The sequence below is a fragment of the Eulemur rufifrons genome, chromosome 30 (genome assembly GCF_041146395.1).
Source record: "Eulemur rufifrons isolate Redbay chromosome 30, OSU_ERuf_1, whole genome shotgun sequence".
In the NCBI taxonomy this organism is placed as follows: domain Eukaryota; kingdom Metazoa; phylum Chordata; class Mammalia; order Primates; family Lemuridae; genus Eulemur; species Eulemur rufifrons.
The window spans coordinates 59,805,502-59,822,282 of NC_091012.1; the positions used below are offsets into that span (position 1 = coordinate 59,805,502).

Sequence of the window (16,781 nt, forward strand, 5' to 3'; positions counted from 1 at the left end):
CTCTTCATTTTCCCAAACTGAAACTCTATACTCATCAAACAACTCCCCATTCCCCCTCTCCCCAGCTCTTGGCAACCACCATTCTACTTTTTATCTCTACGAATTTGATTCCTCTAGGTACCTCCCATAAGTAGGATCATACAGTATTTTTCTTTTTGTGCCGGCTGATTTCACTTAGCATACTATCCTCAAGGTTCATCCATGTTGTAGCATGTATCAGAATTTTCTTTCTTTTTAAGGCTTAATATTTCATTGTTTATATATACCACATTTTGTTTATCCCTTCATCTGTCGATAGACACTTGAGTTACTTCTACCTTTGGCCTGTTGCAAATAGTGCTGCAATGAACATGGGTATAGAAATATCTCTTGAAGACCTTGCTTTCAATTATGAGTATATACTCAGAAGTGGAATAGCTGGATCATATGGTAATCCTATTTTTAATTTTTAAGAAACTACCATACTATTTCAGAGCCTTTACTCTTTACCACTAATAATCTGCTGTTGTTACACTGGCTGCCTAGGGTGATGTCAAGCAGGCTAGCACTGGTCCTCTAGAAAAGGAAAAATCAGCTTGGCCATCCATGACTTCTTAAATAAACACTTAGCAGACTTTCATTAATGCTAATTATTTCACTCCTAAGGAAGTAAATGAGGCAGGAAATAATTTATATCAGAAAATCAAAATGAAAGTCACATTTGAAAGGGAAGCCTTGTCTGAGATCATTTCTTGTCTAAAGTTTGCAGGCCTTCTTTCAAATACTATAGCACTTCCAAGGACTAGGTTACTTATTCCAAAGACTTAGTCACTTCTCTGATAAAACTATCTATGTGACTTTGGGCAAAGTCACTTTCTTCACTGTACCTCAGTTTGTTGGAATAAGTGATAGTAAAACGTGTACTGTTGTAACCTTAGACAAGTTACTTCATTTCTCTAAACCTCACTTTCCTTATCTGTAAAATGGGGACAATGGTAAGACTTACTAAATTGAGTTATAGGAAAGATTAAGTGAATATAAAAATAATATTAGCCCACAGTGTGCATTGTAAGTGTTCAGTAAAGAGAAGTTGCTATTAATATGACCATGATTTTCAAGATTCTATATGTAAGAGAAAGAAACATTTGTCCACATAAATCCCTACAAGTACACATTAGTGATTGCCTGGGGTAGGTGGGGATTAATTGCAAGCAGGCATGACGGATTTTACTGGGGTGATGGACATGTTCTAAAACTTGATTGTGGTGATGGTAACATAGGTATATAAATTTATTAAAACTCATTGAACTGCACTCTTAAAACAGGTGAATTTTATATACCTAAATTTTATCTTAATTTTTTTTAAAGATTCCATATCTTAAAACTAGATCTGTGCAATTTTATTCTACTGGCTCTCCGGAAACACTGATCATGAGAAACAGTTTTCAATTTTTCACTTACCGAAGGATGGGCTGCTATGTATCCATGTGCACTTTTATCTGAAAAGTGAAAATAAAGAGGTCACCTTTGTTTCATAAATACTGCCTCGTTTAGAGACCATATTTAAAAATTAAAACTGCTTGCTTTTGACCAGACAGAAATTTTCCAATTTAGCATTAAATAGATTTTATGACTAACAACGTAATTTTTCTTAAAATAGCTTACACCATTACATCCTCACCAAGTCATCTGACAGACTTAATGAAGGCCGCCAATGAATCTTACCTATAGGGAAGACTCTCAAGATTACCTACTCTTGATTGGTACGATTCTATACATCTACAGTAGTCCCCCCTTATCCACAGTGGTTTTAGCTACCTGGAGTCAATCACGGTCTAAAAATATTAAATGGAAAATTCTAGAAATAAAGAATTCATAGGTTTTAAATTGTGTCTCATTCTGAATGTAATGAAATCCCACACCATCCCACTCTGTCCCACCTGAGATGTGAATCCTCCATTTGTCCAGCATACTCACGCTGTCTGCTACCCACCCAGTAGTCACTTAGTAGCTGTCTCAGTTATCAGATTGACTGTCAAGGTATTGCCATGCTTGTGTTCAAGTAACACTTATTTTACTTAAGAATGGCCCCAAATCACAAGAGTAGTATGCTGGCATATTGTTATAATTGTTCTATTTTATTATTAGCTATTGTTAATCTCTTACTATGCCTAATTTATAACTTATACTTTACCATACGTAAGCATATATAGGCAAAAACATTGTGTGTGTGCGTGTATATACGTGTGTGTGTGTGTGTGTGTGTGTGTATAGATTTCAGTACTATCCTCAGTTTCAGGCACGAACTGGGGGCCTTGGAAGGTATTCTACATGGAAAAGGGGGGGCTACTATATATCTAGGATTTTCCCCCCTTTCCTTTCTCCCTCATTCTCTCCCTCCCTCCCTCCTTTCCATTCCTTCCTTTCACCTTCCCTTCTCATCTCCACCTTTTCCTCTTCCTCCCCTCCTATCCTATTAGTCTCAACACTAGAGCATTCGGAAAACATACAATGAGTTTCACTCAGCTAAGTATAGTGCAATAACTCAAATACTGTTGAGTTCTAACATAGTTGTCAAGATTTCATCTTTGTGAGTTGAAATAATTTGGCGTATAAAAATAAAAGTGTTAAAGAGCAGTGGCTGCTTGGAGGAAAGAACAAGCTTTGAGAATCTGAAGGGTATTAATGTTACACTAAAATGATTTCTTGAATGCATTTTCAGTTTTAGTTGCTTATGGTTCTAACATAGAGCGTGGCTCTTGATTTCCTCACATTAAACATTGTTGACGCGTCACCAGGATCTCTTAGACATTTTATTCCATGTGGAAGACTAAATCTCATAAAAAGTTCTCTTTGATGGTTTTCTTTTAAGAGTTTTGACATTGGAAAACAGTAATTAAATTATCTTATCATTAAGAAAAGAGTTCAGTTTAGCATGTAAATTGCCATATGCCTTCAAGTTTGAGCTTTGATATTTGATATTGCCAAATCAGATACTCCTCCCTTTCCAAGTGTATCCTTGAATTATTCCCAAAGAAACTTAAAGCCTGTCCTATATTAAATCCAGTGCCAAGAGGTAGGTGCACTTTCTAGCTAGGGTACTAATGACAGTATTTTCTTTTTTCTTTAGATGTTAAATAATAAATTGTTCTAGAGAAACATCCTGGATCATCTTTCTCAAAATGTGAAAGTATATTTTGATATATACTTTTCAGTTGCTTGTAGTGCAAATTTGAACATCAAAACTTGAAACAAAAGTCAGGTCTACACACTAGCAAACGATGTCAAGATTTGGCAGTAATGTGGCTATTTCAATCTCTATAAATGGCCAGACATAGTTTCTTTTTTTCAGTCTGATTTTGGGGTCTGATCAAAATATGCTGACACCAAAAAAATTTCTGCTGTATTATCATGGTGCAAATCAATAAGTCTGAGAGATGAGATAAATTTCCGGAGACCATGGTTTGACCCATACACCTCTTCATGAACATATCAAAAAGCCTGATTGTAATCTTTATACCAGTAAAGAGACAAAACGATTGTGGCTGCCAATCCAAGCTAACAACTACTGCTTCACCGAACAATTCTTTATTTGGGTTTTAAAAACACCGAGTAATATAAATCTCCTAACATCAACCTCAAATTCCAACTCGTCTTTTGGTTTACTTACGCTGAAGCCATTTGGAGAAGGTACTAGAACTGACTTTGAATGTTCTACACACATTTTGTTCTAATAATGAGGCTCTGAGATTGGAATGACTTCTTCACCTTTTCATACCTTAGACTTCCTCTTACCTCCTGATGTAAAGCTCATGTATTTCTGGTTGTTGACGGTTTCTTTGGAATCATAGAATTTGAGAACATCTAGGACAGCTTGTGGGTTCTTCTTCTGTTCCAGTTTTGTTATGTTGGAGGTTTGGAGTAATCGTGCCCACTGCTCAGGAATTCCCTGTGGACAACCAAAGGGAAAGAATGGCAGCTCAGAACATTTGGCAGCAGCATTTTCACGTTCCAGTAAAGTTCTTCACCAAGAAGCCCATGCTACCTGTAAGATTACACTTGGGAAACTGAAGTTACATTCTAGATTTAAAGTTAGTAACTTAATAATGCAATCATTCTTTTCTCTAATTAAAACACATAGGTAAAACTAGGATCCAACTTAAAAAGGGTGGGTGGGAGTATGACTGTGATAGAAAAAAAAAGCGCATGAAAATCACCTCCATATTGACTCTGCTCATCCATGAAATGATGTTTACGGCTTAGCTTATTTTTTTCTGGCGACTCAGGGCAGACATAGCAAGACTTCTCTAAATTTGTGCACAGCATAGTATAGTGCAAATCAATGGGTTTTATATGACTGGAATAACATAAGCTGTTTCTGGGCATGATGTAATCAGAATATATTTTAGAATAAAAGGAAATCCTCACCCTTGGTCAGTTTATACTTTGTGATTACACAGTGTAATTTTTTGGGTCTAGAGCTTTAACATAAAGGAGGATTGGGAGGAGACAAAAACAGAATTGTGGAGGAGCAATAACCACTGAGATGCTAAATAGTAACATTAATGCTGCTTTGGGCATTTCCCCTGCAGCTTGCTCTAGGCCATGCCCTCCTTCTCTCCTCCCTCCCTCCCTTCCTCCTCACTTAATTTATAGGCCATATAGAACCTGGGGACTATGAAAATCATGCCAAAGCCTTGAGAGAATTTGTAACAATCTGAAGCATTTACGACAGAGAGGAGGGAGCATTTGGATATCTAACCAAGGAGAATTGCAAAAATTACACGGAGAGGTTAGCTTTGCATTGAGCATTCAACATTCTTTCCTACATCTTCGGCCTACAGATGTCCCCATTTCATAATTATCCAACCTCCAAGAGCAACTTGGAGAGAGAAACAGACACACTATTCCTGAAGTGCATCCAGACACAATTTTTGTGGCTTTGTCCTATGAAGTCTCGGCAAAACAATGTGTGACGTGGGCCTCCAGAGTTTGGGAATGACAACAAAAAAGTGAGATAAGCCAAGCAACAACTCTACTGTACACACATGAACCTGCTGCTGCAGTGCTATGACATCTCAAAGAAGCACTTTGATGCAAGCTTCTTTTGGGCCTGTGACGCACCTCTGGGAGCTTCCCTGGGCACATCTGTGAGCCATAGAGATCTGGCTGTAATGGACGTAAATAAAGAAAGAAAAGAAAGTTAAAACAGAATGTGGGACAACTTAGAAGGTGTGAGGAGATGAAACCAATGGGTCTGAATGGGGGGGGTCCCTTCTAAAGTGGGGCGGTTATGAAAATAGGGAGGTATTAACTAAATCAGGGACAGGACAGGCTATAGGACAACAGATTTAAGAGAACAGAGAAAACGACAGTGTTCCACCAAAGTTTGGATGTATAATTCCACTTTGGGCCAGATGTTTCCTCCATAAGTATGTAATAATAAGAGTTACCATTAAGTGACTGGAGAAATTACTAAAAGGCAGAAACATGAATTTGGAGGGAAGAAGGATGGCATCATGAAAACCTTTGACAATAATTTGTAAGTTGCTTTTATAATTGAGTGATCACAAGTAGCCAATGGCCATGTGATGAACTTACAAATTTTAGTTCCCAATCTGGTTAACCAATTTCAGTTTCACATTGAAAGTGTGTGTGTGGCTACAATTCAAAGGATGGCTATGTGGTGATGCTGAATTTTTCCTCTCATTGATATGTTCTACATTTTGTAGCTAAAGTCATGGCTGGCTTACAGAAAGCTAGATAAAGGATGTTCCCACACAGCCAGACTCTATGTTTAACTTTCTTAGACATTTAGATCTGGGAAAGGGAAACCATTCCATCTCAAGCCATATATGAATAATTTCCATTTTAGTGCTACAGTTCCAAAATCCCACTTCCCACAAAATAAGATCAGATATAAGGTAACAATGTTGTCTAAATAAAGATATCTCAAATGCTATAGAAACATGCTTTGACCCAACTGGCTTGATTTGGGATATACGTCCTTGATTCCTGGCATTTGGGGTTACTCCAAGCACAGTGAAACGACACTTTTACATGCATTCATCACGCAGTTTGATGCTAAAGCCTTAAGCCAAAAATTTGAACTCAGGAGCCCATGCATGATCCCAGTTCTGATTCTAAGTGCAATTAATAGCATTTGGTTAATACTGTAATGGCCAAAGGAGTTATTAAGTGTTACAAATTGAGGTATGCATTGCACATAACCACTAGAGCAGACATCACTGGCATGATCATTACTATAATCATTAGAATATTTGCAATTATTATACATTCCTATGGCACTTCTAAACTTGATAAGTAGTCTTGTGATCACTAGACAGCAGGAAAAAATGCTGTCAATTGCAGAAAATCCTCCAGACAACTATACTTACCACATGACTACACTGCTGACATAATTTCTTTTTTCTAAGTTGAGACAAACCCATTTATCAATGAAACCTGACACTTAAATTTGAAAGTATGCCACAAAGGCACATAATCAGAAAGCCATCTGATAACTCCAAATTGAGGCACTAATCTTAAAAGTTAGAGATCTAGGAGTTTGAGCATCAGAAGCAGGAGCACATATCAATGCCTGACCATGTATACGATAACAACTAGATGTACATCAAGCTGGGGATTGTCCAGTGTAGCCCAGGAGAATGGCAGCATGATATAACAGGCCAAGCATTTATCTTATCATAAGAAATGATAATTTATATCACTCATACCATTTTTCCCTCTGATTGACTTGAAGCGACCGTCACAGGTCTAGAGGTCTGGAAAGGGGAGTTCTGAAGTATTTGGGACAAAAATGGCAATATAATGGGTAAGGACTTGTAATAATTTAATACCAAAAATCTCACCTCCCAACCTACTTTTAGCTTCAGGGTCCAAGTGTGTGACCAGGTATATAAGATTATATGGGCCGTTAGCCATAGGGAAATCACCAAGCAACACACCAAATCAGTGTCCAAACATTCAAAATAACAGGCCCTTGTAAGACAACTGGATTAGACAGTTCAACGAATTGCTCAAAATTCAACCTCAACAACCACAATAATCAAATTTAGCAATATGATCCCCCCAACACACAACGAATTAGTGGTACTGTGGCAATTAGGACCCAATTCTAAATCCTACCAATAAAATGACTTTCTTAAAAACTTATTATTTGGCATTTTTAAACTTAATAAACATAATAGATATAAATCATAAGTTAAAACAGTAGAAAAAGGCAGAATTTGGTATCTTTAAAAATAATGTGTGGATAGTAGTTATAAAAGATAATCAAGATGACAATAAAGTACTTCCAATTTCAAAATCTAGGCTGTGTCTTTCTATATATTCAATGGATTTCTAACAATTGTTTGCTTCCAAATAGCTGTTTATTTCAAATTGTGGGATTTTGAGGGGGCAGGGTATTTGTTTGGTTTGGTCCCATTGTATCCAACTGCTTTTCCCCATTGGAAAGACTGCCCATCACATATCCTGCTCCATCCCTCTCTGATTGGTTCTTTGGGTTCTAATTGACAGCAAAGTGAAAATGACTGGTGCTGCAGTCAGCAAGATGGTGGTGATTCACTTTCTTTCATTTACATTCAGAACCCCAAAAGGACAAAGAAAGAGCTAAAGATAGAGATATTGTATCACAACATATCAAGTTAAGTTGGAAAAGTAGAAAGAATAAAATATTGGAAATGAACCAGAATGTCACATGAAATAGCTGGAGGAGCAAAATTTCACATCAGAAAACAAACAAACAAACAAACAAACAAACAAAGCACCCAAGAGTAAAAGAAAAAGAGAAAAAATTTGGAATGACAACAATAAAACATAAGTTTAAACAGAAGAGAAGCACAGAGAAAATAAAAAGGTCAAAACTGGAAAGATAAAGTTCTTAAAAAAGAGAAGCATTATTAGCAAAACTTTTATAAAGTTTAGGGGCTTTTATTGTATCAAATGTAAGAAAGAATAGTTATAATCTCTTTATGACTCTTTTAAAATATAAAATTTTTCAGATTATAGAAATTACTTTTTTTCTGGTGGTGATGATGGTGGTGGTAGTGGTAATAGTGATGTTATAGTTTCTAAGTGTAACGAAGAGAATGTTCCGGAAATATAGTAAAGGCCAACCTCAAACTCAAGGCCATTTGAATAAGGTCTCTGACTCCAATGTCAAAATTGATTAAATCTTACCTATCTCCACTTTATCAGTGTCAATATTTCTTAACGTTCTCTTCTGCTTGCTACTGAGAACGCAGAAATAATCAGCTCACACCACTTTACGAGGCCAAGATATTTACTCAATTTCATTCTCATATTGCTTACTTCCAGAATTGAAAAAAATAAGTTAATTAGACTGTCAATTCAGCAACATGGTTTGTTTTTCCACATCATATTAATTTGCTCCTTCTTTTATGTTTTCTGCTTAATCATATGACAGTCTACTCACTAACCATCATGTTATGAAATAAGAACTTCAACTATTTAACATCTAAATTTCTCTCTGGTTTACAAACCAAGAATTAATGGTGATAGTTCTATCAAAGATTTTTTTCTCAATGCATTCAAAATTACTCCTCATTTCAGAATGTACATTTTGATTGAGTTCCTTACTAGTATGGAAAAAGGTAGTTGACCTTTCTTGGGACGTATTTCCAGTCATATCTTTTCCCTCATCCATCTTAAAAAAAAAACACTGGATCTTAAAAAATATATATAAAATGTCATAGATCTGAGATCTTGTGCTATGTAAGCACTACAAATAAATATACCTATTAATAATCATAAAAATAATCTATGTTCTTGAAATCAAAGGGAAGAACAAACAGGTCAGTTTTACAGAGATTTTTGGTTAGTGTGGTTAGCTCATCTGGGTAATCCAGGTTTCAATATAAAGCCTGAATTATTCAGATGGATTGTCCTCCTTGGCCAAATTGAGTACAGGATTCTATGATTCACTTTGCGTGCAAAAGAACAAACTCAGGCAGGATCTCTCTATTGGGACTACATTTTCTGTGCCATGGCAAATTAATATTAATATTTTCAACCAAGTTGAAGACAGGACAGCAATTACACATTTTATTTAAGATGGACAAAATAAATTTGCCAATGTTGCTGCCACCCTCTATTTCCATCTAAGATCATCTAAGCAAAGTCCATCTTATTTGGAATCATCAAAAACATTGTCTGACATTTGGGACGTGGCATTTCTTGCTTGAAACCTATTTTCATAAAGGAATCCTTTCATGGCTTACAAAACAAAATAAGGAGCTTACTTACAGTGAATTCCCCGGTGACTGCATCAAACCCCACATGAATCGTATGCTCAAAGTCTGAAGGAAGAGAGATCTCTGGGCGCTCTTTCTCTTTCTTCTTATTGGCTAAAGGCAAAATGTTAACATGTATTTATTTGGGGTACAGTTTGGGTATCCACAAGTTGTACAACTAGGTTCATCAAGAACAATTACAATGTTGAAAGACAATTGATTCTAACATAATTTTAACAATACTTCTTCAGATATTCCTTCCAATTTTATTTGCAGAAGTGGCTAAGAGTTTGATGAAAAATGTTATATCCAAATAATTCAAAAATTTCCCAAACCCAGTTCAAACAAAACCCTCATTTAAACTGATTTATGTCCTTTAACAGGCTAATGGTGTAGCCAACAGGCATCTAGGGATATTGTCTTTACTGGCTTTGTTGGATCAAATACCACTTACTAAACAAGAAATTCTTACACTCAAGTCAAACTAAGGCTTACTATTAGAAAGAAAGAATAGAAAAGAAAAGCATGTTATGAATTGTTTCTATGTTAACTATAGCTAAATATCAAGTGGTCAGAGCCTCTTTCATTTACATATTTATGTTATAAAGTATATATATATATATATATTTTTTTTTTGAGATAGTCTTGCTCTGTCACCCTGGGTAGAGTGCAGTGGCATCATCATAGCTCACGGCACCCTCAAACTCCTGGGCTCAAGCCATCCTCCTGCCTCAGACTCCTGAGCAGCTGGGACTATGGGCACGTGCCATTACACGCGAGGCTAATATATATTTTTTTCTATTTTTAGTAGAAATGGGGTCTCAGTCTTGCTCAAGCTGATCTCAAACTCCTGAGCTCAAGTGACCTTCCTGCCTTGGCCTCCCAGAGTGCTAGGATTACAGGCGTGAGGCACCATGCCCAGCCTATAAAGCATATCTTAATAGACTCTTGGTCTTCTTTCAACAAGAATAGTATTGCAAATCAATGATGTTACAAATCTATCTTTATCATTAAAAACATTTAAAATCATTTCCTACTTAGTACTTTGCTAGTTAAAAGCTACAAATTGCTGCTTTTTATTACTGAATTAATTTTATTTAGTTCTTAGAAAACTCAAACCAGTTCCTTGGTTTAGCCTTCTAGTTTGTAGCTATTTTCCCATTTTCCCATTATATTCTGTCATATTACCCATTCAAAATCATTGCCTTTCTCAAGTAGCAGATTTTTCAGTTACACAGTTATGAATAAACGTATCAATAGCTAATAAGTTAAAAGCCTTTAAAGATATAATCACTAAATAAATAGAGAACTATAATGAAATTAGGCTATCTGGAAATAGTTCCCAGGAGGCAGTTACTGTGGAAACATTCTAAAATGGCATATAGTAGCTTCTATAGCACACATATCAGCAGATTTTAGCATTTATCTCTGATAAGACTGCTTTTCACACTGAAAAAATAATACTCATCCTCCTAATACTGGGCAAGTCAGCATGAACCAGGTTTACCCAGTTGAAACCAATCAAATTCAAAATTGCCAGGCTGGTCAATTTAAAACGTACTGGTCCAAACAGATGTTGCCTTGGCCTGAATTATAGGCAACACTCAACTAAATATGGATTACTGGTTTTGTGGGTTACCCATGATGAATTTCAAATTCAAAACTTTTCATGTTCAAATGCCATTATCATGACTACATTTCTCTCTCCACCCTCTCTCACTGCTCTGTATCTCCAGCCCAAGGACAGAAATATGGGGCAGAAATATGAAAATTTAAGTAGTGAGAGGGACTATGGTCCCTCACAGGATCAGGAAAGAAAGGCTGGGGGCAGGGGGACAAGAGTCGCTCAAAGCCTATGCCTGGCCATGGAGCACATTTAGGACTTATTCTGAAAAAAATACGTGCACATTATCTAACTTAACCTCAGCACAGATTCCATTTTTACAGTGAGCCTATTTTAATGATGAACACTATTTTAACAGTGAAGTTTAGAGCTTTCTGCTGGTACTCCTAATTCCTTTGCATGTTTGTGCACTGTAGCTACCATTTATCCTTGTTCAACTACCATTTTTACTTGCTCAGAAAGGCAAACAGAACAATCACCCTCTGTTGTTGCCATTCCACTGAAGGTGTCCTAGCTACTCCCGTAATCTTTTTGTTATTTTTTTACCTGTCCTGATCTCCCATCTATGCTGGCCATGGCTAACCGTCTCTCTTTCCCCTTCCTCGACAATGTGGTTTAACTTTCCTCCTCCCTCAGTGACCAGTCTTTCTTTGATTGTCATTGCTTCTCTCTTTTCTGCCTTTACTAATACAGTCTTTGGACTTCTGTAGTCCTTTCTCCATTCTCATTCCTTTCGACTGCATCCACTCCCAGATACTAACTCATGTTAGCTCATTCCCTAATCGGTGGTTAGCAGAGGTGGATCCAGATATTGGGGGACCACACACTTTATGTAATTTGAGAGGAAGGCTCCCTTAAAGTAAAAAAAAAAAATTACAAAATTGTGGAGGGGCCCAGGGAGAGTTCCAGGTAAGTGAGGAACTCTGAAACAGCAGCTTCATCTGCTTTATAGTAACCAGCTCTTGGTAACCTTTTTGGGGTCAAAGACTACTCTGAAAATTCTAAAGAAAGCTGTAGAACTTCTGCCCATAAAAAATACACTATTACACACACACACACACACACACACATATATATATATATATAATTTTGCATGTACTTTCAGAGGTTCATAATTCTCCTAGACTCCAGGTTAAAAGCCCCTACCTTAATCTATACCTCCAAACCTTAAATCAGTTTGGATTCATGCCCTCTCTTGCCGGCAAATAAACTCTTGCAACTTTTCTATTAATAGTGGCTGCACGTTTGTAACATATTGACTTAGATGCAAACACTCCACTTTAGCTGAGTTATATGCAGAATTGGCTTAATGGTGTCTCCCTAGAAGGCCACCTGATTGCCAGTCCCTTACCAGCCTGATCATGCCATTCCCTTCCCTCTGGGCTAAACATAACAGAGGCAGGAAGCCCAAACTTTCTCTTCTTCCAATGTTCCCTATATCTCATTGAAATGGTACCACTAACCACCCAGATTAGAGAAGGAGTAAAGCCTTATACTCCTCCTCCTTTGGGAGGCTCTAAGCAATGAAAAAATTATGATTCCCCCTTTCAAATATGCAATTCAAATAAAAACAATACTAAAGCATAAAAAAGTTAGGAAGTCCAAAAGTTATGTTCCCACGATGATTAATTGGAGTCTTTTTAAAAGCTATATGTCCAGAAGTCAACTGTTTCCACATTTTCGGTGCTCCTGATCAGCTGGATGCCACATGAACATTCTTGCTATCACTATGGGGTAGTACAGCACTGGCCCAGCTGCCCAAACCAGAAATTTGGGAATCATCTTTGACTCCTACTTTATTTCTACATTAATTGATCACCAACTTCTCTCTATTATTTCTCCTAAACTTGTCTTGAATCCCTCATTGCCCATTTGTTAAATGTTCATGCTCCTTAGCATGATATCCAAAGGCCTGCATGATCTGTTCCTAGCCTATCTCTCCAGCCTCTATTCTTGCCATTGACCCCACTATCTATACTCATTCCATGTTCCCTAAACAGCCAGGTTTTCTCTTACCTCCAAGCTTTTCCACATGCTATGCCTATGCCTGGAAAGTCTTACTTCTTACCCCTTCCCTCAACTTTGTGTGGATCACTCTCATCAGTCCTTATTTTTGAAGACTCACTCTTTGGGTTCTCTCCTTTGACGAGTCTTTTCCTGTCTTCCCTCTGCAGACAAAGTTAAGTGCTCCTCCTTTAATGCTTTCATAAAACTACTCAGTGTATACTCTGAGTTTAGCACTTATCAGCACTGTATTGTTAGATTTTTCTCTTTACATATTTACCTCTCTAGCTAAAATTTGAGATATCTGACAGCAAAGGCTGTATCTTATTTATTCTCACATTCCCTAGCACTTGGCTTGTGCCAATGCACTTAAAAACTATCATTAATGGAACACTTGCCACATGCTAAGTACTTCTAAGGTTCTCTCATTTAATCTCCACAACAATCTTATGAGGTAGGTCTTATGTTTATATATGAGAAAAGAACTTAGAGAGGTTAAACCACTATGCAGGGTTAGACAATTGGCAAGTATAAGAACCAGGATTTGAACCTAAGTCCCCACTATGTCTCCAGAACTAAAGCTCTTAATAGCTTCACTATTACTCAGTGGCATTCTTAAAAATCAACATGTTTGAGCCCTAGCCCTCAGCAAATGTTTAGTGACTGAATGGAGCCTAGATGAGAACTGGTTTTGTTTTATTTTGTTTCTTTAGGAACACTAAAATATCTCTCTCCCCAAAATTCTGTGAGCATTGGTCATTTATATTAAGACCCAACCTGATCAGCTCTGGGTTGATATTTGCAGAGAGCAGAAGTCCAAATGAGTTTCAGTTTCTAATTGTATGTCTCATATTCTCCTGAAACCCAGAACAAGGCCACAAAATGTTGACTGGACCACAAACTGCAAACAGCATTTGGCCTTTGGACCCACTGTGTATGCATAAATTCTGGTTGCAACTCCAGGGGCCAGCTACTTTCTCCAAATCTCTCACCCTGACATTTTTTCCATTCCACTACCTTGTAAAGAAAGAAAAACCCCTCTAATCATCTATCATCTCCTATGTGTCCACTCCAATGTTCAGCAGTTCCCCTAGTGGCTAGAGCTTGTCCCATTAGAGATAAATTTTTCTACAGCTTCAACCTCTTCATTAAATCCTCTCTTCACTTCTTGCCTTAGGTTCTCAAACTTCACTGCTCATCACTGTCACCTGGGAAACTTTGGGGGGAAAAAAAAAGGAGATGCCAGAGCCCCACCCCCAGAGGTTATGATTCAGTCAGTCTGGGGTAGGTCCAGGCATCTTTGTTTTTTAAAGCTCCTCAGGTATTTCTATTATGTAGCTGAGGTTGAGAACAACAACTTTCAACCCTACTATCCAATGAGGGTACCACTTCCTCAGACAATCCTGGTGGAGGCTGCTCATTTCCTCCACCCGAAATCCTTAGGCCTGGGGGAATGGAGAAGGCAAATTCCCCACCCCTTTTTTTTTTACTCCAAATCATTTATTTGAGATCAGTATCCCTGCATTTGCCTACAAAATCCTCTCCTTTCTACACCCCATGCTGCCATCACTCTGTCAACAAGATATAAATGGACATCTCCTTCACACCCTGTCCTTATAGCTCCTTGGCCCCCCTCAACTCTAATGAACGTTACCTCCTTTCCACTCCTGCAATCCACTCCAATGGCCATCTTTTAAACCAGTGCTTCTCAACGAGGGCTGCACATCAGAATAACCTGTAGAGTTCCATAAAATACCAATGTCTAGGGCCCACCGAGAACCTACCATATCAGGTTTTCTGGGGGGTGAGACCTGGGCAAATGATTTTTTAAAACCCCATAGATGATGTGCAGTCAGAACAGAGAACCACAGCTGCCTCCTAGGTCTTTTCATTATCCCAAACGATCCTTTATCTGAAATATTCCACCCTGCTATGTCACTCTCTGAGCTCAGCTTCCCATCTGGCTAACCTTCTAACTCTTTCAAGTGCTTGCTCCTATTTTACTTGTTCTTTGATCTCAACAAAACCTCCATTTCCTGGATCCCTCCATTTTTAGCCAATTTCTCAGCTTCCTCCTAGCCTAGACTCTATGGTCCATCATATAAATTGCTCTTAAGCCACTGTCCTATAAATGCTTGCCCTTTGACTTTCTGTTACAATTGTCCTACAAAACCCTACCCTGATGGAATCCAATCATAGGACTTCTCCACTTCTAGACCAAGACTGCTGAGAGTTACTCGGGAAAAATCAAACAGCCATGCAGATTGGTGCTTATTATAAAGGTCACAGACCTTAGCTGGGTCACTAGTGATGCTTGGTAATATTTTCCTTGGCCCTTGCCAACTTCCTTTCCCAATCCCCTCACCAAATATTCAGGAATTTCACCACTTTGCTCAAACTTCTGCTCCACTTCCTCCTCCTTTACTTTCAGCATATGATTTTCCTTCTACTTCACTGAGAAAAGTAGAGGGACTCCTTTTCTCAGGTGGGAACTCCTTTGACTTCACTTCTTCTCCCACCCCTACACATTTATCTCCAATCAGTAGCATCCTCTTCTCTCCTCCTATCTCACTAGAAGCAGGTTCCCCCTTCCACCTAAGGTGTGTCCTTCCACTGGTGCTCTAGATCCAAGTCCCTCTCAGTTTTCCAGGGGTCTCTCTCTCTCTCTCTATCAATTATGTCCTATTTCTTTTCGTATCTTCAATCTCTCCCTCCCTACTGGCACTTCCCTTTTGGCTTAAAAGACATACTGAGATCTCTCTTGTCCTTAAAAATGAAAACTTTTCTGCCACCTCACATCCTTCTTTAGTGGTTTGAGTTCTCTCCATCTTTCCTTCTTTAGGTTAAACTTCTTGAAAAGGCAATCAAGACTTTCTTAGCTCTCACTCCCCAAACTACTTTGATGACTCCCTAAAGTCACAAATTAGTCTCCACCTTGACCAATGGCTACTTTTCACTCTTTTTATCTGTTGACCTCTTAGTCAAAACTGACATTGCTGACCATATACTTCTTGAAACTAACTTTCCCCCACCTTCTTTCACATAACTCTTTCCTAGAGTCTATTTCTACATTTCTGGGTTTTCTTTCTTGGTCTTATTTACAGGACCGTATTTCTGTAGGATCTTTAAATAGTATCCTCCAGGAGCTGTCCTAGGTCCTCATCTCTTCTCATTAACACACCTATTCCTTGGGTCATCTCATCTACATGCACAGTGTTAATCACCATTTACACTAGTGACTCCTCATATGTACCTCTAGCCTGACCCCTCTGCTGCATCCCAACTCCATGTAGTTAACTGGCCAGTGAACACCTCTGTCTGTATGCCTTGCAGACCCCTCACACTAAATATTTTCAAAAGTAAACTAATTCTCCACTTCCTTTCCCCACCTAAAACATGAAATAAAAATTCCTCCTTTGTTCTTTGTCTCACCCTTCTCTAGGACCTCCTCTTGCCAGCTGATTAGTTGTCAAGTTCCATTAATTCTCCCTCCTGAATATTCCCTCTGTATTATCCTCTTCTATCCGTAGTGATACTGGCCCATAAGGGCCAGGCCGCTGTCATTTTCCACCTGTAGGACTCCAACAGCCTGACTTGTCTCCTTCCCTCCCTCCTCCCATTCAATCTATTCTTCCTCCTGTGGCTAGAGTAATATTTTGAAACACAAATCTGATATCATTCCCCCACTTTAATATTCCTTCATTGCATTCAGAATTAACTTTACAGCCCTTAGCAAGGCATATATAAGTCCTCCAGGATCTTGTCCCCAGTTACTTCCATAGCTTCATCTCTCACCCATCTACCACTCCTATCTAAGCACTAGCTATTCTGAACTACTTGTTAATTGTATTCCTAGAAACTCAACTAACAGTGTGCCATACCTACTACCTTCAAAT

General features: G+C 38.1%; 1 protein-coding gene across 4 annotated transcripts in view; it reads right to left on the bottom strand.

Moving 5' to 3' along the window:
• Positions 1–16,781, bottom strand: part of PAK3 (p21 (RAC1) activated kinase 3) — an 87,432-nt gene that overhangs the window by 58,453 nt on the left and 12,198 nt on the right. Inside the window, exons 2-6 of one of the 4 annotated variants that reach the window (XM_069462931.1) lie at positions 9,271–9,371; positions 6,717–6,779; positions 5,104–5,148; positions 3,775–3,928; positions 1,441–1,478 (exon numbers count right to left, since the gene is read on the bottom strand). In XM_069462931.1, coding sequence (XP_069319032.1) covers positions 1,441–1,478; positions 3,775–3,928; positions 5,104–5,148; positions 6,717–6,779; positions 9,271–9,371 — 401 coding nt within the window. The remainder of the gene's footprint in view (positions 1–1,440; positions 1,479–3,774; positions 3,929–5,103; positions 5,149–6,716; positions 6,780–9,270; positions 9,372–16,781) is intronic. The other 3 variants (XM_069462933.1, XM_069462932.1, XM_069462934.1) reach the window with 3 other exon arrangements.